The sequence below is a fragment of the Osmerus mordax genome, chromosome 25, assembly GCF_038355195.1.
Source record: "Osmerus mordax isolate fOsmMor3 chromosome 25, fOsmMor3.pri, whole genome shotgun sequence".
Lineage (NCBI taxonomy): Eukaryota > Metazoa > Chordata > Actinopteri > Osmeriformes > Osmeridae > Osmerus > Osmerus mordax.
This window is the reverse complement of record NC_090074.1, coordinates 5,500,799-5,522,806: the sequence shown is the minus strand read 5'-3', so window position 1 is coordinate 5,522,806 and position 22,008 is coordinate 5,500,799. Positions and strand designations below refer to the sequence as shown.

Below are 22,008 nucleotides of genomic sequence, written 5' to 3'. Positions count from 1 at the left end.
TTGTAAGCAAGTACGTTTGTTTATACAATAAAAACGCTTTAAAACACTGTTTTAGACGGACGTGTTTGTGCAACAGGTGGGGTTTGGAATGATACCAGTTCATTTATCCAAGGAAGCCTTGCATCAGCAATGGTCAGTCACATTGAATCTGATTGTATGACCACGTGTATTGTAATGGCATTGACATGAGTGACCCAGTATTATTGATAGTATTGATTATTGACAATGAGATGAAAACCTTACAAAGATATCAGTTCCTACATGAGAAATGTGCAAACATTAAGAGATTCACTTAATAGAAATTGGTAAATTAAAATGTCTTTTATTTTGAACATTTGTAAAATATACATAAATTATATTCGATGCACAATCACCGAATGTGTTAATCAATAATCCTCTTAAAAGGGAATGAACATGGGAGAACATGAGCATTAGAGAGAGAGAGAGAGAGAGAGAGAGAGAGAGAGAGAGAGAGAGAGAGAGAGAGAGAGAGAGAGAGAGAGAGAGAGAGAGAGAGAGAGAGAGAGAGAGAGAGAGAGAGAGAGAGAGAGAGACATTCTTTGTTGAGATTATTTCAAACAAATAGCGGTCAAACATTTCGTCGACCTGGGAAAAAAGCAAAAGTGCTACACACGGCCCCCTAAGACAGAACACCGCACCCCCTCGTCAGCATCGTACCCCGAGCAGCCCCGCACCGGACGAGGAGACGGCGCCGCACACCGTCTGCCTCCACAACGCGAAGCCCCTCCCTTCTCAACGACCCTCACATGATGCTCTGACACTCCAACACCAGAGGGAGACTTGACAAGGGACTAGTACTAAGATGACAGCTCTCGGCTGCGTTGGAGGGAGAATGTGATGTTTGGCTGTGGAACCCCCCCTCCCCCCACGTTGGATAAGCTTGCTCTGTGATTTCACCTCCCAGGATGGATGGAGAAGTCCTTAAGTGCAGGTAAAAAAAAGGTATTATAACACCTCGGAGATAAATAAACATGGAATTCAGCCACATCATGCGTTCAAATATTAATCATATATTTAATTGATATACATATATTGCCACCATTGGCACATACGATATTGCACACAGTAATGAAATGTTGCTCTGGAAACAAAAAAACATCCTCTGTGAGCAACAACAGCAACAACAACAACAGAAAAGTTTCAGAATGACACATCGTGGTGGAATAACGCTGAGAAGGTCCAAACGAAAACAAGCGAAAGAATCGAAAGAACTGAAAACAAGACATGCGGACTGTTCCCCCTCAGTTGAGGCCTTAAGAATTACACGTTACTGTCCAAGCTGTAGAACTACATACAAAAGAACAATCACAAGGGGCGGCGTGGGGGAGGTGGGGGGGGAGTGCCTCCGACAAGCATCCGTTGCTGGCCACCGGTTGGGTGCGCCTCTTGATCCAGTCCACGGTGAGTTGTGCCAGGCGGCTCCTGCTCTCCGTGATGCCCCGGCCCGAGCCGTGTGGTCAAGAGGGAACTCTGTGGGATCGAGGCGGATCGCCCCTCTTCCATGTAGGCCCACACCTGGAGGCGGGATCGGTGGGGAGAGGAAGGGGGAGGGGGGGGGGTGACAAAAAAAAAAAAAAAAGCCAAAAAGCCTCGGCTTCTTCTTGTTGATGTGCGGTGGCACATGCGGGCCGAACCCCCCCCCCCCCCCCGAAAAACCAAAACTAAATAGTGACAAAAGGACGAAAAACAACAAAAGCACTATGTATATGGACAACATACCCACTCTGCCATCCAAAACATGGGGCCAGCGTGTCAGCCAGTGGAGTGTGTAAGGCACCAGGTTGTTTTTTAATGCTCAAGAGGACACTCTCGGCTCGGGGGGGAGGGGGGGGGGGGGGATCTCGGAGTGTACTCCTGTCTCTCCCGATGACAACGCCTGACATCACTAAAAGGCCGGCTTTGCAAATCCACCCGACGTCGCCGGGCATCTTTCGGACGTGTGGCTCCGGCCAATGGACGGGGGTCCAGTTTCGGCGGAGACCGCGGCGACGGCTTTTTCTAAAACTACGAAGAGATAACGCTGAGCGCGCGGGTTGAGAAGTAGGCTTTATGAGATCTAGTGCAGTACAGTCATTTGTAGTTCAGTTGACATTTATGGGGGTGTGGGGAAATCAACAGGCTGAGGGGGGGGGGGGGGTGGGGGGGGGTTAGTCGAGCCCCAGAGTTAAGAGGCCAACATCGAACATCCATCAACTTCATACAGGTGAACATGCAGCAAACAGCACTTCTTGGTACCATTCGAAACTGCCATTGGTAGACTGATATTTCCTGGTCCAAGACTGATTTCTCAGGGAAATGCTCTGGCGTTTCCAAAATGGAAAACATTCGGACACAAAATCATGCTACGCTTGGTTTTGTTAGCACTGCCAACTGACCACGAAGCCAATTGGAGGTGTGTATGGAGGGTGCTGGTTAGAGTGACAGCTCTGGTATCTAGGGAACAAATATGCTTCGACGCACTCCAGTCATTCCACCTGCTGCATGTTGTCAGTGTTCGATCTTAGGCTAATACAGGTACCTTTTCAAGAACTAATTTGCATGACAAGGAGACACAAACATAGTCTATAGTATACCTATCCGCATGACAACAATTTTTTACCGAAAACAAAAAAAGGTTACGAGTCGTAATATTCCTTTTGAAGGCCTTCTCCAAAGTCCATTGTGTCAAGATACATTGACCAATTTGACATGTCCACTTTGTATGCAATGCATAGGCTATTGCACAACAGAAAGAGGGAGAGAGAGCGTACTTATTTCATTGCATGAAATGGCCTATGTACCTTTTTGGACTCCATTACGTCCATCTTTAAATTTCCAAAGCAGGCCTAGCCCTCATATGATTCATGTGTAAACAAACCTCTGCTCACAGGTAAAAGGTAGATTTGACAAGTACACTATGTCAACCTCTTAGAATGGTTTCGAATTAGGTGAGGGGAAAAAAACAAAATAAAATAACTAAAACAAAGTAAAGCATCTGTTTTGTGCTGAAGTCATTTGCTCACATGAAAAGGACTAGTTTCGGCAATAACTCCATTTTGACATTGCAAACACTTTTCATAATAGCTTTAACGTGTACAAAAGTTCTCGTTAATAAGGGAAATAAACACTCACTTCTTTGTCATCAAGTAGGAAACACGTTTCATATATAATGTTATTACTTTGTTTAGCAGCCGCTTACTGTATTAATGGTGGATAAGTGGGAACATCCAGCGATGGGTGACAACATGTCATAACTGTCAGTTTGTGTAGGTTTATTTTTTTGTGGGTGGTGCTCCCTTGGAGTTAAACAGTTACAGTTAAATCTTTAGATCTTTCTTTATACAGTAAAGTTTTTAATTATAATTTCTCTTGTTATTTTGATTACTTTTTGCATGTTTGCGCTATATATCAATCCTCTTCTCCATCATCAGCATGCATCTCTTCTTGCTGCTGCAGGTCGCATGCCCTTTTCTCACGCTGTTTTTCCTGGATCTTCTTCATCTCGTCCGCGTATTTACTAAAAGTATTCCCGAATTTGGACCATACTTTATAGGGCACCGTGATTGAATTGCGGTATGTTGGCTTCACCTCGCTTACCCTCATGAAGACTCCGTACTTATTGGATCCCACGTCGAAGAAAAAGCGTTTGTTATCTACAGTCAAGGATGTTCCTTCGGGCAACTCCGCAGGTTCGTCCTCTACACCGTAATCGTCAATGAGTTTTGCCAAAGCGTCACGAAACTCAATAAGTCCCTGGGCAGGCAGAGCAATCGTCTGGCCTTGCGTGGATCCCAAACCGGGCCCCCGGTTAACGGTCTGTCGAATCCTCAGAAATCGTCCTCTCTGGTTCTCTTTCAGATCCATGTAGTATTTACGGTTCTCTCTGACCAGGAATTCGCTTTTAAGTGCTCGCCGCGGCTCATCTTGTACGATGTCCGGATTGCTTGGTCCCAGTTGGGCATAATGTTCGATGAAGTCCCCCAAATAGTCACGGAACTCGACTGCCACCGACATTGAGAGAGTGAGGCGGCTCTTGTTTCCCCCAGCGCCGACTTCAGCTATCTTTAAGAAGCGGCCTTTTGCGTTTTGCTTTACGTCCAGGTAGAATCGTTTGTTTTGGATGTCAACCCGCTTCGACGCCAGCTCTTGCGTCTCATGCTGCAGCCCGGAAGCCGAGCCCGCCCCTCCTGTCACTGGTTGCATGGAACCGATGCCCGGGCCCGTGGCTGCTCCTCCCTGCTCACTTCCACTGTCTCTGTCCGCCATGATGCTGCCTGCCTGCCTTCTCCCTCTGTCTACTGCAACTCCACAGCCAGCCAGCCACGCCACCGCTCTCGCGAGATCTACACAAAGAAATCGAAGATATGTCTATGAAGCCTATTAAAGTATCATTTAAAAACCGTAACATAAAGTACGCCTACTATTTGGCCATTGTATTTAAGTAAATTGATCACTTTACGTTTTGTAACCCTAGTATTAAAAGATTATATTGATTATACCGTTTTAAAAATCAAATACCCTCACTTGAAAATGTTGCGATGGAATTAGAAACACCTTTTTTGTATAAAGAGCAAATAGTGTTAAGATACAAGAAAACATAGGCTACAATAATATAGCCCATGATGTAGTAAAAACTCAAAGTATGCATACATATTGTCAAATATTGTGTGTTGGTTGGCATTCCAGTACTTTAGACCGACCTTTAGGCTAAGGGCATTTAGTTCATTTTAGCCCATTTCATGTTTTGCTATCTTCTAGATGGGTGGCATGGAATTATTGTTAACAAATATGTGGATATTCCAATGAAACGAAGTGAGGACTTCTGTAAATGTAAACTTATTTGCTATCCCATGTAGCCTATTCTGACAGGTTTGTGTGTGCCGAAAGGGCTGGTCGTTTAATCTCAATGAAATTCAATTATATAGCCTACCAAAATGACATAGGCTAGGTCATCCCAGTGGCTCATTTAACTCAGTTAACAGTGAAATGTGTAGATCACGCTCAGTCCGTTTGATTTTGAACCTATATGCATGTCAACGTCAGAACTTGCTCAGCTGTTAATAACATCAGTCATCTAATACAGCAGACGCGACTGGGATCGAAATCTTCTATACTACCCTATATAGGATATAGGACATGTGGACTAATGTTTTTTAGGCCACTATTGACAGAGAAGCAAGTGCAAATCGGTTCAGAGGAAATATTTTGAGATGAGTTTCTATAGCCTATGTAATTGAGAGAAAACTGTAATGCGAAAATATAGCAGATGTCTGTAAATATAGCCTTATTTTGGACTATAATGTAATTGTATCCTATTTTCCGTTCCCAATCTTTCCTACGCAGATGCCGCCGTTGACGTCAAAACTATTTCATATGCTTTCGGCCTACCCTGTGTCCTGTTCAGGGAGGCTAAATATCCCTATATCAAAATAAAATAATCTAATGAGTTATTATTCTGAATTATAGGTTATCAAGAAGACACGTTTTAACAAATATGTAGGCCCATAGGCCGAGTAGTCGCTTAGGCTATTGTAAAATGCCTTTGAGTTAACATATTTTATCCTAAACGTTGCCTGTCTCGCCTACTCTATAATATATTTGGACAAATAACAGTTTAAGATTTTCGATGTGTGTAGATCCGTCTCTAGTGCCACTCCAAGGATTTTGCACGGTGCTTCTCCACACGTGAGAGCCTCGGCCTATTCCGTATATGGACATATTTTCAATTTGAACCCTTTTTTTTATAAAATGAAAAGGATGTTTAGCCTACTGGAAATCGAATTAGGCTATTTCTTATTGGTTTGATTATATTGAACTGCAGCCAATTTATTGTCTATATTTAATTTGTCGAACCTGAAATAGTTCTGTGATTTGTGAACATTTTATTTGTCCTTTGAACTACAAACAGTTGGAATAGCCTAATTTCAGCAGACAATTTTGATTAGGGTAATCGTACCAATGTTGAAATCTTATTAGCCTACTTTTTTCTCTCATTCCCAGTTCGTTTTTGATAATTTTAACTATATACCTAATTTAATTAATTTGAAAATGTCTACATTGGTCCAAACTGAGAAAAACTAAGAACTTGTGTAGTATTTTGATTGTTTATTAAGGTAGCCTATTTATTAGTCAAAAGGCAATGTAAACGGATCTGTATCAGAAATAAAGCCACGTAATTGCAGCAGGCTCCTTTATGCTCCAGAAAACGAATGCTCCCTGTAAATAGTTTGAGCCTATCTCAATCAACACATAGGCCTATGCCTGATGAACTCATAACAAAATATTTTGGAGTTTGTTTGAAAAGCATTAGACTATCCAGCATACTTTTATAGATTGAAATACACGTATGCAATTAAAACGTATAGCCTTATACAAAAGCAATAACATTTCCAGTAGTTTCTAATCATAGTCTTGCTCTTGGTTTGGATTTAATATGACCAACAAATGTCCTTAAACTCGATTTAAATGAGCTCAATAAGCAAAAAGGAACCTTTAGAGTACAAAATAGCCCTAGACCTTGTTTCTAAAAAGTGAATTTGATAAATGGCAACATTGCTGTGCATTTGTAAGAAAAATAAGTAAATGTGAATCATTTGTCCTATGGAAGATCACCTTTATTAAAACAGCCTTGTATTTTAGAATCTATTCTGCACAAAAATGTGTGTAAAAATGAAGTGTTATTGTACTGCCAGGGAATATTTATGGTAGTATGGTAAAGGGATTCATTGGTTCAAAAAAATTAAAGGACATGCTTTTTTTACGACATGCAAATGTAGGGCCTAGTTGAGTGCAAAAGTTGGCTCATCGAAATTTGGCACGAAAATTTTGCTATTCTGAAAATGATTTCCATACATTTTTTTACTCTAATTGCGTCCCACGTTCCTCTCGCATGGGTTAATGCACATGTGCTTGAATTGCATGGTATATTGCACGGATGGTGTCATTCTTTAAAATGTTTAACACAAGAAGAGTGTCAAGAAACGGTTTTGTTGTCAAACGTTCAACGTATACGGCTATAATCAACGTAAGGCTATTATCTCAATCGTCGATGTTTTTATTTGTTATAAACTTTCTTCAATTAGTCTTAGGCATGTTACGCGAAAGGGTTTTCATATCTCACAGAGCACTTTAGGCCGATATAAGATGTTTTTGCTGTAATAGAATGGCAGATCCCACATTTTAGAGTTTAACGTGAAGGATTATGCTAATTGTCATCATTCTTACTTTCAATTGAGTCAGGCTGTCATTTAGTTAATTTAGATTTCACACAACTAATCTAGGCTATACAATGTCCTTAGGCCTTTGAAAAAGAAGGGATTAATTGTGGGAGTACCGTCTGATTTTCTTGCCCTCTGATTTCCGCACTGTAGCCTTTACTCGCGACCAGGTCACGGTAGTCCTTACTTTTGTGAGTGATATCATTGTGATTTTAACACTTTATTAGGACTTTGTATGTTTTAAGAGTCAATTGTACAAGGAATTGTAAAGGCGCAGAAGATCATCTGAAAAGCATGGTCGCACTTGTAGAAGTGTCATGTCAGAAGGCCTGCCTACAGCCTCATTTGTGACCAAAATCATTAGTGGCCAAATCATAGCCAACACTCCGTGACAGCATAGTGCAACAGTTTTAATTGACAATGTTTTGTGTGCACTTCATATGAGAGATTTAAAGAACACCGATATACGCTGTGTGTGTTTGGCTACTTGCATGCGGGCGCTTGTGTGACAACTCAACGTTGCTTAAGAAAACGACTTTTCTTTTTATATCAGTCGAAAAGGCGAACCCTAACATGTCTAGTCGACGTTGCGCTTAAGTGGCATGCATGCCAAGACACTGCCAAGTGACAGTATTGCACTAATGAATGCAATGACATGTATATAAAACGTCGTCCTCTTCTCAAAGTCACAGACCTATAAAACGAGGAAGAATACATATGCCTTACCTCGCTCGGCCTGCAGACAGAGCGCCCTAACAGCCTGGATGTAGTGTCGTCGCAGGCAGGCAGACAGTGAAAGAGACTGAGGTGAATAACAATAACTGCTTACAGGCCTACTGTCAACACTACCGCGGTGCTGCCTTGCCGATTCACCGCTTCACAAGATGGAACGAAACAGCGAGTCGTGGCATGGAGAGAGGCGCACGTAGCCTGCAAGTCCAACGCCGCACGCTTGTCCTCTGATGTCAGCACGTTCAGTTACCGGGTATACTGCAATAATCGTGCGCCTCGCACAGATGCTTCTGAGAAATTGCAGTTCGAGACTTTACCTCGAACAAGTGTTTCACCACCTGCTTAAAGGATTTATTTGTTAAAAAATATGTTTTGTAATTTTATCAACCTCGTGTTGAAACTTGTAGGGTGTAGTAGACTGAAAACTCAGTTTATTTTCAGAACCATGGACAGCCACACCATGTTGTTTACGCGTCGCAAACACATTGTACAGCGTGTAGGCTCTTACCTATGCAAAAGCACACTTTCTTGGTTTCAGTATGTGCTTTGAGACTATTGTGAAGGCCTCTTGCGGCGATAACAACTAGGGGCCTATACTACTTGGCCTATTAGCCACATTTGGCAACTGGAAACAACATTGCATAGCCTAAACCTCTTTATCTCACGTTCTTCACCTACACTGTGAAACGCACAATAGTCAGCAGATGTCGCCCTTGAAATACTTTGAAACTGTCATCCAGTGGTCATCTTTCCGCATTAAAATCACAACTCATCGATGTTAGTTAGACGCTCAACATATTTGACGCTATATGTAGGATGTCGACTGTTATGAAGTTGTCTTTGAACATCATCTCAGAGCCTTAAAGCCTAAATTGGCATTGCCATTTTGAAAGTGAACACTTCCAAATATTCAATTCTGAATAGGGCACTGCTTGCACTGCTAATGCCATTAAAAGACATATTTCCTCTTCAAACATGTGATTTGCCGGGCTTTAGTTTTTACGAATTTGATGCATTGCATCTCAGCTTCCGTTTTCAGAGGCAGAGCACAGAATGTGACCTGAATGCAGGGCATGACTTAATAATGGAATGAGACGTAAAACTCATTCAGAATAGTCTGTTAAAGACTCCGGCGCCTTGAAACGCGTTAGTCATCGCAGCAAGACTAAATATGCCTGCTAAGAGCGGAACTGCCTGCATCTGCATTTAAACCGTCGTTTACCGTCTTTTTTTGAGGGGGGGTGGGGGGGTGGGGGGTATGTCTACTGTTGGACGCAATTTTAGTAGGGGACGCTTCATGCATCTGTCCGTTCATTTCTTTAGTTCATTTTACGTGAAATCGTTTGGTGATGGGAAACATCATGTAGAAATCATTATGGGGATTAGGAGTGTTTGGTGACCTGTCAACTGTCTATGTGTCGGATTATCACAGTGCTCCAATCTTATAACAGCTTCTTTTTTTTGTGGCGGAGTCCTTGGCGCACGGCATCTTTTTTTCTCCGTCTGTGGTGAGTGAGCGGGGGGAGGCGGAGAGAGACAGGGGCTGGGGAGAAGGCGGTTTATTAGCCGCCGAACAAAATATTGCGTCTGGGGAATGTAGGGTATTGTTGCCTATGTCTTATCCTACAAGTGGATGAGGAAACATACTGCTCACTGCAGCATTTGACGTATTTTCTCAGTGGCTAATGTTTTACGAAAATCATCACAGCTGAACAGGGCGCTCACCACTGCAATTTTTTGGGGCCAAGATAGACTGGCGTCGTCTTGCGGATTGGCTACTATGGCAGAATAGGAGCATCTTCTGAAGGGGGGAACCTATGAATCCCTTGCAGCTTTAGAATGTATTTTTAGCAGTATGCAGTGACTGGATTTTTAAACCCAGCATCATTACGCGGTTTCCGGTTCCTAGCTGGTGTTTCCCCATTGCAAAATTATCGGAAAAAAGCAGCGGATCCCGATGGCATGGACACTTACGCAAGGTCTGCCGCGCTGCCGTGCTACTGGAGCCTATTTGCTGTCTCTTCATTCAACCCAGCTCCACCGCCATCGCCCCGCAGCCCAAAGAGCCCTGCCGCAACGCGACCAGCGACCACCAAGCCAAAGCAGGCGGCATGAGGCTTGATTCAGTACATTTATCCATGCTGGTCATCGGGGTCTCCTTCGCCTGCTACTCCCCGAGTTTGAATTCCCTGCAGGACCAGGCTTACAAATCCGCCGTGGTGATCGAGGGTAAGGTGCAATCCGCGCCTCTGAACGTCTCGGCTGAGCCATACAGTGTGAATGTCAAAGTGCTGGACTTGTGGCCGTTGAACAGCGGGGGTTTGGAGCGGGAGCAGCTCGTCACAGTGGGGGAATTCGGATCGGAGGCTCCGTGCGCCAAAGTGAAAAAGAATCATAAGTACATTTTTTTCATGGACCCAACCGAAGAGCCTTTGGTTTTCAAGGCATCGTTTACTCCGCTAGATACGAGTGGGAAGAATCTAAAAAAAGATGTTGGGAACATCTTGTGTGAAGACTGCGGTAAGTTGATTCCTATATCGTGGGATAGGACTAGCCTTATTGTAAAGTTAAATCCGGCAGATTGTGGTAAGACCATTGTGAGAGTGATTCTGTAACCGGTCACAACCCTCTTGGATATGCGTTTCGACGCAGGTCTGCAGGTGACACATTTTCACTGAAAGATGTTTTCGAGGGAGTAACAGATGGGTGCCCATGGGGCGTCTATGCTGCAATATGCATTCGACAGTCCAGTAAACTCTCTGGGGTTTCCATATAGCCACACACACACACACACACTCACACGCACGCACACACACCCTCTCGCTATCACATTCTCTCTTTCTCCGTCTACCCCCCCTCCCCTCTGTCTCTCTCTCTCTCTCTCTCTCTCTCTCCCTCTCTCTCTCTCACAAATGCATCTTAAGTTATGTTCCAAAATCGCTAAGCAGGAAGGCGTTAATCATTTTGTTGACTCAAACATTGAATTACCGGTTGCAGCATAGCCGTGGCGTTGCATCAATGTGTGTATGATATGCGCTTGTGCGTACACACGCACACACACACACACACACACACACACACACACACACAGACACACACACACACACACACACACGCACGCACACACACACACACACACACACAGTCATGCACACACGTGCATATTGATTTTCGTGAAACGTCTTTACCGATGCGTCTTTTCTTTGGATGTTTACAGATATATCGTCAGCATATCGAAACCACCGTATTGCGCGTGTTCACACGGCAAGGTTGCACTGTAGGATGATTTGCTTCAGATGTAAAGTTTGTCCTAGCCGGCCGTTGCTGCTCTGCGCTTGTGGAAAATCAGTGGTGGAGCCTAACGTTAAGGCCTTTCCATCCCATCTGAGGAGGGGAACCTGCTAAGAAACAACTGAGGGCTGGTCAAACAGGTGGCCCCATCCACGTCATTACCCCTAATATTCTCACACACCTGTCGCTAAAATTGGGTCGTCTGCCGGTTTGGTTTCATGCCTCGCCTCCTGGAGCAGGAAGACTCATGACGTCCCTGACCTCGAAGACCTATCAGTTCCTCTCCTTGCTTCTTTCACGTATCTGTGGCGTGCATACGTCATCGTTCATTAAGAACACACATAGACACCAGACTGCCATTGGCAGGCTACCATGGTTGGTTATCCGCCTTTCCCTATCGCATGGTCTCTGTCCATGGTCCTGATTCAACCAAGCATGCGACCCTCGTGATCTTTTATACGCTGGAAATGGAGTATTACACATCGTTTTTGTATTTTTATGTTGTCTGGAGTGTTACGTAAAAACGAATCTATGAGTCTAGGTCTCTTAAAAAGAGTGTAGCCTCCGAACTGCGGTTTCGTTCCTCCAGCCGATGCAGCCTGGTGCTGAATTGTTTGTAGATATCCGCCCTGCTCTGAGCGGAGGTCCCAGCTGGAGTGGTGCCCTAGCAACAGTTGACATTGCTCCTCTCTGCTCGGGCCTGACGGGAAGTCAGTCAAATGAATGCTATCGTTGTACTGACTGCGATCTGAAATATGTCACATCTGGTTTTGAGCTTCCGATTTATTCGGGATAAAGAATAGTAGCCTATTTTGGTCCCATACGGCTCAGCCTAGATAGGAGGAAGCACTGTTGTAGCTCGTCCTTGTGTAGCAGGGGCCTGAGTATTTGTCTACGCATAGACTGCTTGGCAGAGAACTACATATGAACACCCTCTAGCCAGCTCTTATTTGTGTGTGTGTGTGTGTGTGTATGGTTTGTGTGTGTGTGTGCTCACATGTCATTTTTTGTTTTCGAATTATTTTTACTTTCTACCAAACCGGTTTCTGTCTGTCTACTGTCAGTTTGTGTCCAGATCCCATGCTAGTTTGACCTGCAGGCCTCTCACACGGTCACGTCGATGAAAAGTCCATAACAATTAGCGCAGGGCACGGTGACAATGACAGCCAGAAATCACCTGGAGTTTATCTGTCACTGAGGGGGCTTCTGCGACGCTGGGTCACAGCTGCAGGAAGGAGGGTGGCATGGGGGGGGGGGGATCTGCCCATGGCTGTCTCTAGAATGAACCAAGGAAAGAGAGAGAGAGAGCGGTAGGGAAAGAGGAGGATAGAGAGAGAGGGGGAGAGGGAGAGAGAGAGAGAGGGGAGGAGAGAGATGGAGGGGAGAGAGAGAGAGATGGAGGGAGGGAGAGAGAGATGGAGGAAGTGGGAGAGAGAGAGGGCGAGTGAGACAGAGAGAGATAGAGATAGAGAGGATGGAGGGATAGCACTTTGGCACATCTATATGGAACAGAGCAGGAACACCCGCTGTTGACGTGCCCATGGTGTCTTTCCCTGGGCACCGGGGATGTGTCACACACTGGATCCACCCGATCCAGAATGACATTACGGCAAGATCTACACCATGGTACACAAACTAACACTCCAACATGGAACGGGAACTGTTTTACCCAATAAGGGCGATGATGTGTGTGTTTTCCAGCAAAGACTGCTTCGACCAAACTAGATTTGGAAAGATCCGGCAAGGGATATTGACAGGAGAGACAAGGCCCCCTATTGGCTGTGACAGGTACCTATCAACAGGCAGCAGAGCAGGTGCAAGTAGTGCATGCGTGCCTCACTTCCGTGCTTCTGTCCAATAGAAGACGAAGATGCGGGACATTGTTGACCTCGATTTCCCCTCTGTTGAGAGCCAAAGGATGTACCAGAGGGTGTAGTCCCAGTGAGGGCGATGCGAGGGGAGCCGAGATCACAGGAGGCCGGAGGTTGTGGGTCCAACTTTGACATGGTAACCCAGGCACGTTCTCTGCGTAGAAAAGAAATATACAGAGAGAGAGAGAAAGAGAGAGGGAGAGAGAGAGAGAGGAGAGAGAGAGAGAGAGAGAGTGGAGACAACCCAGAAATGTCTTGTACTTAGGATGACCCATATCAGGAACCAAATCCTTCTCCTCAATTTCCTTCACCGAGGTCATCGTTATCCGATCGGAAGGGCGGAAGCACACGCACCCCCCCCCCCCCCCCCCCTTATCCCACAGCTGACACCGGTGCGGTCGCGTTCGATCGGGGATTTTTACTGGAAAAAGGAAGCCGCGGCGTCCTCGAAGGACTAGAGGACAGGGGACAGGAGGAGCAGGGTGACCGACCCGACCAGGCCGAGGGGAGCGGGGGCGGCTGGGGTGGGGGTGGGGCACAGCTCAGGAAGGGCTTCGTAACGACCCCCCCCCCCCCCGGTCACGCCCCGGCAAATCGAGTCGTGCGGAGGGGCTGCGGTCAGGGGGCCCGTCTGGCCGGCCTTCTCCTTCGGGGGCTGGCGCCTCGTTTGCGTACGCACCGAAGACGCCCCCCCCCCTCCTCGTCCTCATCCTTCTCCCTCTCCCCCCCCCTCCTCCTTCTCTCTCTCTCTCCCTCCCTCCCCTCCTCGCTAAGGTTTAGCTCGCGAAAGGAGGACGCTGCCCCAGAGGTCGCAGGCTAACTGTGGGAGACTCGTTTATGAAGGTGGGACTAGGTCAGCGGGGGGCACGCAAGGGTCGGGAATGTTCAGTCCTTGTGTCCAGCTCTGGGATTAGTTTTGACCTGTTGCTGGGCACCGCAGGACAAGCAAGCTACAAGCATACAGTATTTGAGGAGAAATGTTTTGGCCCTTCCCCCCCCCCTTCTTGTCGTTTCTTCACGGCACCAAATGCCCTCTGCGTTGCTATTGATGTTTTCTAATTAATCTCGAGTTCTGAGCCGCGAGATACATTTGTGTCGCGGCGATAACGTTGTTTGCTTAACCGAGGTCGTATGAAAAGGCCGCGGGGGGGGGGGGGGGGGGGGGGGGGTGGGGGGGGGGCGGGGGGTTTGTGGCTGGGGAATGAACCGCGTCGCCCCGGCGAAACGTGAACACGTCTGGAGGAAATGCGTCTTTGGTCCCAGTCTCATTCGAAAGCCCAAACCGGGGGACGTATACAGCACGTCAGGAACCACCAGTTACACCCAGTGTCCGTTCAACAGAGAGAGAGAGAAGAAAAGAAAAAGAAAACTTCCCTGGTATCTCCTCCGGTCGTGTAGCAGACTTAAACGAGGTTGCTGGATTGTGACCCTGACCGCAAACATGTCTAGACCCACGCGGGGCTCGACTCGTGACTCGGGATCCTTGCTGGAATTTTCGCTCCTCTCCAGCGAAGAATGCTTCGCATCCACCACAAAGAGGCAGTGTGTGATCAGGATGAGAGAGGGATGAGACGACCCTAAAGTTGTTCAGCAGCCGGCCAGCTGGAATGCCACTAAGGAGCTTGTTATTTTCCTCCGCCCCAGAGTAAAATACAAATAGTAGACCTATAAAAAAAGGACGAAAGGTTTCTTTATTTCCACTGGCCTGTCCAGCGACGGAAAGCAGTGAGGGCGGAATGTTTATGAACTCAATTAAGTTCCAGTCTGGCTTGTTGTTGGCACTCAAGTCAACGTATTTCACCAATCCAGAACCCAGTTCCCTCCACGGACAAATAACCAGCGGGTTCGGACGCCTATTGTTCCTGAAAAGCGACGGCTGTGCTAGACCGCTACTAGCGTGCTATGCCGTGTGCTCTCTGTGTGTGTGTGTGCACTTGTTTTCATGACGAGCCATGTGTTTATTAATTCATAGGTGTTCTTAAGTGAGTGCTCAGGGTAATCCCTGATGGCCCCTTCAACCGCATCTATGCTTCGAAATCCCCGTCACCGTTTGCATCAGCAGCGATAGCCATGACGTATGTTACCTGGTCTATCCTCTGTGGGGTCGTGTTTGTTGCATTCAGCCGCGAACCGTGTGTCCCAACCATCGCTTCGGCTGATTGGCCGGCGTCCTGTGGTTAAGTGATGCTCATTGGCCAGCCGTCAGAGACTAATTGGCTGGTGTCCTGCTGCTGTGGAGAGGCAGCAGAAGTCGACTCCACCTCTTTAATTATTCAGTAATTCTCTTCTACTGCAGTCCTCTCCTTCACAAACTCCAACCGGTAGAAAATGCCCGATTAAATATTGAAATCTGCTTACGGAAGGCCTTTGACAACATTTCCCCTTGAAAGTCAGAGATGGTTATCAGTCTAAGCCCTATACTTTTGTGCACCGCTAGTTTCTATGGAGCAGCAATGGTATGCGCTAAGCCCTGCAGTGTCCGCTATTTGAAAACGATGTTTGTCGATCCCCATGGTGATGGCAGCCTCTATCAGCGGGGCTTGTCCACAGCTGGATCCGTCCAATAGGAAAACGGCAGCGAACTGTCGTCCGCGTCTTCCTCCGATTCGCCTTTCATCCCGTCCGCAGGGAAACGCCGAAGTCCGTCGACGGGTTGTTCCCGAGCAGCCAGCCGCGCTCCAGGAGGACAGAGTGGCCTTTAGGGACACGTCGGGGTTGCAGATGGCCGTCGGCGGGGGGGGGGGGGCGCGGGGAGCGCACGGCGTGGCGGCCTTCAAAGATGGCGAACGATAGAACGAGAGCGGCGTGGGCGTGTGCGCGTGGGGGAAGGAAGGGGGGGTGGCGGTGGTCGGGGGCAAGGGGGGAGGGGGGTGGGGGTGTATGGGGGTTGGTTGGGGGGGGGGGGTTAGAGGGGGGTGAGCAGAGTATGTTGTTAGCTAAGAGAATTGATTTACCCCACTGCTTTTTGCCCGGAAGCTGCTCATCAACTATTCATCAGGATGTGTGTGTGTGTGTGTGTGTACCTCAGTGCTGCAGCATGCAGATGTCAGTCAGGTGTCAGGAAGACTCGCAGGGCGCAGCAGGCTGCTAAAGGACAGCACAACAGATGACCTTTCTCAGTCAGACAGACTCTCTCTCTCTCTCTCTCTCTCTCTCTCTCTCTCTCTCTCTCTCTCTCTCTCTCTCTCTGTCTCTCTCTCTCTCTCTTTCTCGGTCTCTCTCTCTGATTCTCTCTCTTTCTCTCTCTGATTCTCTCTCATCCCCTCTCTCTTTCTCTCTGATTCTCTCTTTCTTCTCTCGCTCCTCTCTTTCCCCTTCTCGCTCTTCCCTCCCCCCTCTCTTTATCTCAGTCTCTCTCTCTCTCTTTCTTTCTCTCTCTCTCTCTCTCTCTCTCTCTCTCTCTCTATGACTCTCTCTCTTTACGAGAACCGGGTGCTCGAAACAACTTTGGGACTTCCAGTTGGTCCCAGATGCACTGGCGTACAGCCGCAGTATATCACGTCTCTCCAGCCCGTGTATTTAATCATGTTATAAACAATGTTTGGATGCCTTTTATGGCGTGTCCATGATCGCCTGGGCCTCTGGAGCTGCACCTAGGGTTCCCCGAGGAGAACGTCAGCCGTTAGAACCGTTCTCGGACAGGCAGGAGAACGAGAACGTCTGGAACGGCTCATTTTAAGAGAGGAACACGGGATCCGATTTTGCGGCCTCGCTCTGCAGTTAGGGAGCCTTGTTTCGCTCGTTTGCGTTTTAGTTTCCGCCATCTTCCGGCCCGCGGAACGCTTTGTTTTATTCGGCACGGCCCTCGTCTGCGGAGTCTATTTCTGGCTGTCTTGTCTCGTCTATTAACCCTGCTGCACCTGCGAATCTATCAGCAAATGTCCGTATCTGCGCCTTTCAAAAGTTTCCACGAACGCACAAACAAACTTTCCTCCCAGCTTGCACCTACGCGGGGGTGCTGACTCGCTGTTGGCTCCTCTAACGCGTGTGTTTGTGTTCGTCGTCCCCCGTAGAAGCAGCTCGCGCGCTTGCTTCCCCGTGCGCAACTTGTGGTGTTTGTTTGCGTCTACACGAACGCGCTTCAAAACATAAAAAGGCAAACTGTTTGTGCATGCGTGCGCGTCAAAATGGAGTCTCTCCGCCAGGCAGTGATATATGTCTCGAGGAAACGGCGAAGGTGTCCGTGACAGGAGCTTGACTCTGACAGAAAGACGCAGAACAAAAGGAGCTTGGGAAGGGCAGCAGGGTTTGTGCGCAGCGTGCCGAAGTGTTGAAAGAGTTGCTGCCGGCTCTGCAGCTAGAAGCCTACTGGTGTGTTTAACGGACGTGTCCAGCATGTTCGTCCCACACACACATACACACACACACACACACGCAACATACCCTGAGAGAGGGTTTGTTTCCTCAGGTATGGCGTAGGTGTGGATTGATGTGTGTCTTAACATGAAAAGGCTTTCTAAAAGAATGAATGAATGTTCAGGGGTGGTAGTGGGAGGTGCTGGATGAAACTGCCCTCTGTCACTGTATCCTTAGAAACACAGCTGTGGGTCTATGTGGGTGCAGCAGAAAACCAACACGAAATCCAAACAAAAAATTGTTTTTCGTTTAAGGAGAAAAGATGTTTATCCTCTCCTGTCCTACAATATGTGTGACGGATTGCGTCCAGTCCAAACACTTTAAGAGACTCTAATAGCTTTATACTTCTATTTATTGACAGAAGTTGTAAACACTTGTGACAATTCGACTGTCGTGTGTTGAAAGTGGGCCCACAAATCAACGGCCTGTCACGGCAGTTCTCTAATCAAGATACCCAAGTGGCCCCCGTTCAATGCTGGCATTCCTGAATGTTTATGTATTTTAGAAGAGACAGAGATAGCTCCTCTCAATCCACCATGACCTCACTGGAAAACATTTCACTGTCTCTCACTACTTCTCTCTCTCTCTCTCTCTCTCTCTCTCTCTCTCTCTCTCTCTCTCTCTCTCTCTCTCTCTCTCTCTCTCTTTCTGTCTAGATCTCTCACTCTTTCGCTCTCTCCCACAACATTGTTCTCTATCGGTTTCCTCTCTGTTTTATTTACCTAGCTATCTGGTTTCCCCTCTCCCCTGTCCATCTTTCACAGTGTGCTGGCGTTTACTATTGGAACTATTTGTCACTACGGTTGACTGGGGGGGGGGGGGGGGGGGGATTGTGCATGCAGGTTAAGGTGATTATCCTGTCTCTTAGTGCGAGAGTCCCTGGGCTCCCTTGCTAACTCCGAGCCCGGCTCCGAACACGCGGTCTCGAACAACATTCAGCTTGTCAGCTACCACGTCGGAGAAAAGAGAATCTGTCGCTCTGCGTGTGTGCGCGTGTGCGCGTGCGGAGCGAGGACGGAGCCGCATCCTTTCCGTTGTCTCTCCGGTTCCTCCTGGGTCCCCCTGGCAAAGCTCCCCTCCGTCGCAGGAGGGGGGGGGGGGGGGGGGGGGGGGGGGAGTGCGGGGGGGGGGGGGGGCCGGAGAACTGGACAGGCTTTAGCCGGCGTTTTTTTGGGGGGGACGTGTATATTTTTTTATCTCCCTGCACAAACAAGGAGCCTCTTCCCGTCTGCTCACAGCTCGCTTGTTGTTGAGAGATAGAGAGCAGAGAGCCGCGCCGCCAGAAGCGAGGGTCGGGAGTGGACGCGCGTGCGCATGAGGGCGTGGGCCCGCTCGGGCGCTCTCCAGGTTAGCTCACAGACTGCCGCGCTGACCTAGTCCCCGCCACGCAACATTGCTATAGGAGAGGACAGACGCGAGACCAACATCGTCAAGCCAGCGCCCCCCGGGTTCAACACACCGGAACGCGTTCCGGTATATTCCAGCAGTAGTAACTCAGTACCTCACGCATCCTGAAAAACATATCGCCTGAATGACCCAGAAGGAGCACTCTTATATGGGAACGTCAATGTTCACAACAAATAGACATGATTCACGGCAAGAGCCAGACTTGTGACCACATGACGTGGTCACATGACCAGTCCCCGGAGCCAGAGGTGTTTGCTGGGTCGAGCGTCCGCACAGAGCAGAGCAGAGTAAAGTACAGTAGAGTAGAGCAGAGCAGAGTAGAGTAGAGTAAAGTAGAGCAGAGTAGAGTAGCGCAGAGTAAAGTAGAGCAGACTAGAGCAGAGTAAAGTAGAGTAGAGCAGAGTAGAGTAAAGTAGAGCAGAGTAGAGTAAAGTAGAGCAGAGGAGAGCAGAGTAGAGTAAAGTAGAGCAGAGTTGAGTAAAGTAGACCAGAGTAGAGTAAAGTAGAGCAGAGTATAGCAGACTAGAGCAGAGTAGAGTAAAGTAGAGTAGAGCAGAGCAGAGCAGAGTAGAGTAAAGAAGAGTAGAGCAGAGTAGAGTAAAGTAGAGCAGAGTAGAGCAGACTAGAGAAGAGTAGAGTGAAGTAGAGTAGAGCAGAGCAGAGTAAAGTAGAGTAGAGTAGAGCAGAGTAAAGTAGAGTAGAGCAGACTAGAGCAGAGTAAAGTAGAGCAGACTAGAGTAAAGTAGAGCAGAGTAGAGCAGACTAGAGCAGAGTAAAGTACAGTAGAGCAGAGCAGAGTAGAGTAGAGCAGAGTAGAGCAGAGTAGAGTAAAGTAGAGTAGAGCAGAGGAGAGCAGAGGAGAGCAGAGTAGAGTAGAGTAAAGTAGAGCAGAGTTGAGTAAAGTAGACAGAGTAGAGTAAAGTAGAGCAGAGTATAGCAGACTAGAGCAGAGTAGAGTAAAGTAAAGCAGAGTAGAGCAGAGTAGAGTAAAGTAGAGCAGAGTAGAGCAGACTAGAGAAGAGTAGAGTGAAGTAGAGTAGAGCAGAGCAGAGCAGAGTAGAGTAGAGTAGAGCAGACTAAAGAAGAGTAGTGTAAAGTAGAGTAGAGCAGAGGAGAGTCAAGTAGAGCAGAGCAGACTAGAGTGGAGTACAATAGAGTAGAGCAGAGCAGAGCAGAGAACAGAGCAGACTATAGTAGAGTACAATAGAGTATAGCAGTGGTACAGGGAGAAATTGCCTACAAAATAGGCAACCTACAAAATATACAAGTAACAGGGAGCTTCTTTTGTCCTCATGTTATTTTGGGGTCTTAAGACTTGATAAGAACACCCCTAGGATCTACTGACACACGAGAATGGGTCAACATGTTTCCAAATATAACATATAATAAAAAGTGTCAAAGAGAATTGAAATGGGACTTGCCTGTGTTGGAGCCCACAGGATTAGTGGTTTTGACGCTTCCACAAAGTACAGAGGTACTTGGCTGTGAGGGCGGCCATTTTCACAGCAGACATGCCTTGTCAACATTTTGTCAACATTTAGTACAGCTTTGTCATTCGATAGCGATAATTCTTCTGTTAACCGCTGGGAAGACATATTTGCTGTAGCCAAATTCTGCACATTTTATTGATGCCCTAAAATAGGATCTCGAGGCGGTGTTAATAATTGAGATCGCGTTATGGCAACAACACGATGACACAGATGTTTAAAAACTTGATTTGAGGTGTCTTCGCTGGCCTCTGAACAATGTTGAACCAGTGAATACATGGAAACGGTTTGTATTGTGGATCATAGTTGGAAGCTTGTTGCATATATTTCAGTTGAGTGAATATTACAAGATGGGCAGTGGCACAAGGAGACATTTGTTGAGATGTTTGAGGATGTTTGGAACCCCATGCGACTCTCTCTCTGCTACACCTTCCCTCTCTCTCTCCCTCTATCCCTCCCTCACTTGATCTGTGCCTTTCTCGCTCCCTCAGTTCCTCTGTCTCTCTCTGTGTCTCTCTCTGTGTCTCTCTCTCTCTCCGTCTCTTTCTCCCCTTCTCCCCTCCTGTCTGTCTCTCTCTCTCTCTCTCTCTCTCTCTCTCTCTCTCTCTCTCTCTCTCCCTCCCTCTATTTCCCATCTCTCCCCACCTCAATCTCTCCATCTCTCTCTGCCTTTGTCAGAGGTCAGTTGGCCCCCGGGCCTGGAGGAGAGGGCTGAGTGCCCCCGGCTATCTCCCCCGTCGCCCCCTGTCCTTCCGGCTCGGCCACACACCCGACCTCCCTCCCTGCCGGTCCTCGCCTGGGCTCCCTGCCGCCGTCCCGCGCTAGTGCCCTCGCCGCGCTCTTCTCCCCTCATGCTGCCTTTTTCTTGGGTCTGCTCCATCTGAGCCCGGGGTCTGAGCTCTGCGTCAACGCGCCCCCCCCCCCCCCCCCCCCGCCCCCCCACACACACAGTTTTTCCAGGAAAAGACGGCATTCGTGGCCGGTGGAAAACAAACAACACAGATAAGAGAGAGAGAGGACCCTGATAAGGCGAGACTCCTGGAGGCAGAAGGCGAGGAGGCAGGAGTGGAGAGGAGACTGGAGAGGGGAGAGAGGACTGGACGGGAGGGGAGGGGAGGGGAGGAGAGGAAAGGAGAGTCGAGGAAAGGAGAAGAGAGGAGACTAGACGATAGGCAAAACGAAGCGGGGAGGAGAGGAAACCAGAGATCCGACGAGAGCAAGAGAGGACGAGAGAGAGAAAGAGAGCGGCGAGCGCCGGGCAGCAGAGGAGAGGGGATGGGGAGCGCTTCCTCCTCCCGTGTGACATGTTTGCCCTGCCTCCCAGAGCACATTCTGGAGATAAAGGACAAGCCGAGGGCACGTCAGGAATTCGATCCGACGGGAAGAATGCGGAGCGCTTGCGCGTGCTTCGAGAAATGCGCGTGTGTGTGTGTGTGGGGGGGGGGGGGGTGGATGATCCAAAATAAAAGAAACCTTTTCCCAAGTTTCTCCTCTTGTCACTATAGCTTGTTTAAAAAGCTCCAGTTGTGTGACCCGGATAGCTCCTAGCCTTATTACATGCAGTTCACCGGGATCACTGGTAAATCCTCCGACCAGAGAGACCGAAGAGGCCCACATTTTCGGCCTCGGTTGCGCCTACGTACGTGA

At 47.8% G+C, this 22,008-nt stretch overlaps 2 protein-coding genes across 4 annotated transcripts in view; one reads left to right on the top strand and one right to left on the bottom strand.

The window, feature by feature from the left end:
* Positions 1-476: 476 nt before the first annotated feature.
* On the bottom strand, positions 477-8,078 carry puraa (purine-rich element binding protein Aa). 3 transcript variants are annotated; one of them, XR_010874835.1, is made up of 3 exons: positions 7,944-8,078; positions 3,200-4,343; positions 477-941 (listed from the first exon to the last, which is right to left on the bottom strand). XR_010874835.1 is itself a non-coding variant. In XM_067229286.1 (2 exons), exon 2 carries the CDS (start codon positions 4,264-4,266, stop codon positions 3,409-3,411), a length of 858 nt encoding a protein of 285 aa, XP_067085387.1. In that variant the 5' UTR covers positions 4,267-4,343; positions 7,944-8,078; the 3' UTR covers positions 1,700-3,408. The 3 variants fall into 3 exon arrangements, 1 of the variants encoding a protein (XP_067085387.1); XR_010874836.1 differs by lacking the exon at positions 477-941 and adding an exon at positions 1,700-2,041; XM_067229286.1 differs by lacking the exon at positions 477-941 and having other exon boundaries at positions 1,700-4,343.
* A 1,833-nt stretch (positions 8,079-9,911) lies between these two features.
* nrg2a (neuregulin 2a) overlaps positions 9,912-22,008 on the top strand; it is a 30,759-nt gene continuing 18,662 nt past the window's right edge. Inside the window, exons 1-2 of the mRNA XM_067228642.1 lie at positions 9,912-9,928; positions 9,985-10,469. Coding sequence (XP_067084743.1) covers positions 9,912-9,928; positions 9,985-10,469 — 502 coding nt within the window. The remainder of the gene's footprint in view (positions 9,929-9,984; positions 10,470-22,008) is intronic.

Excerpts from the sequence above, each read along its gene's own strand:
- puraa (XM_067229286.1), bottom strand. The coding sequence starts at position 4,266 with ATGGCGGACAGAGACAGTGGAAGTGAGCAGGGAGGAGCAGCCACGGGC.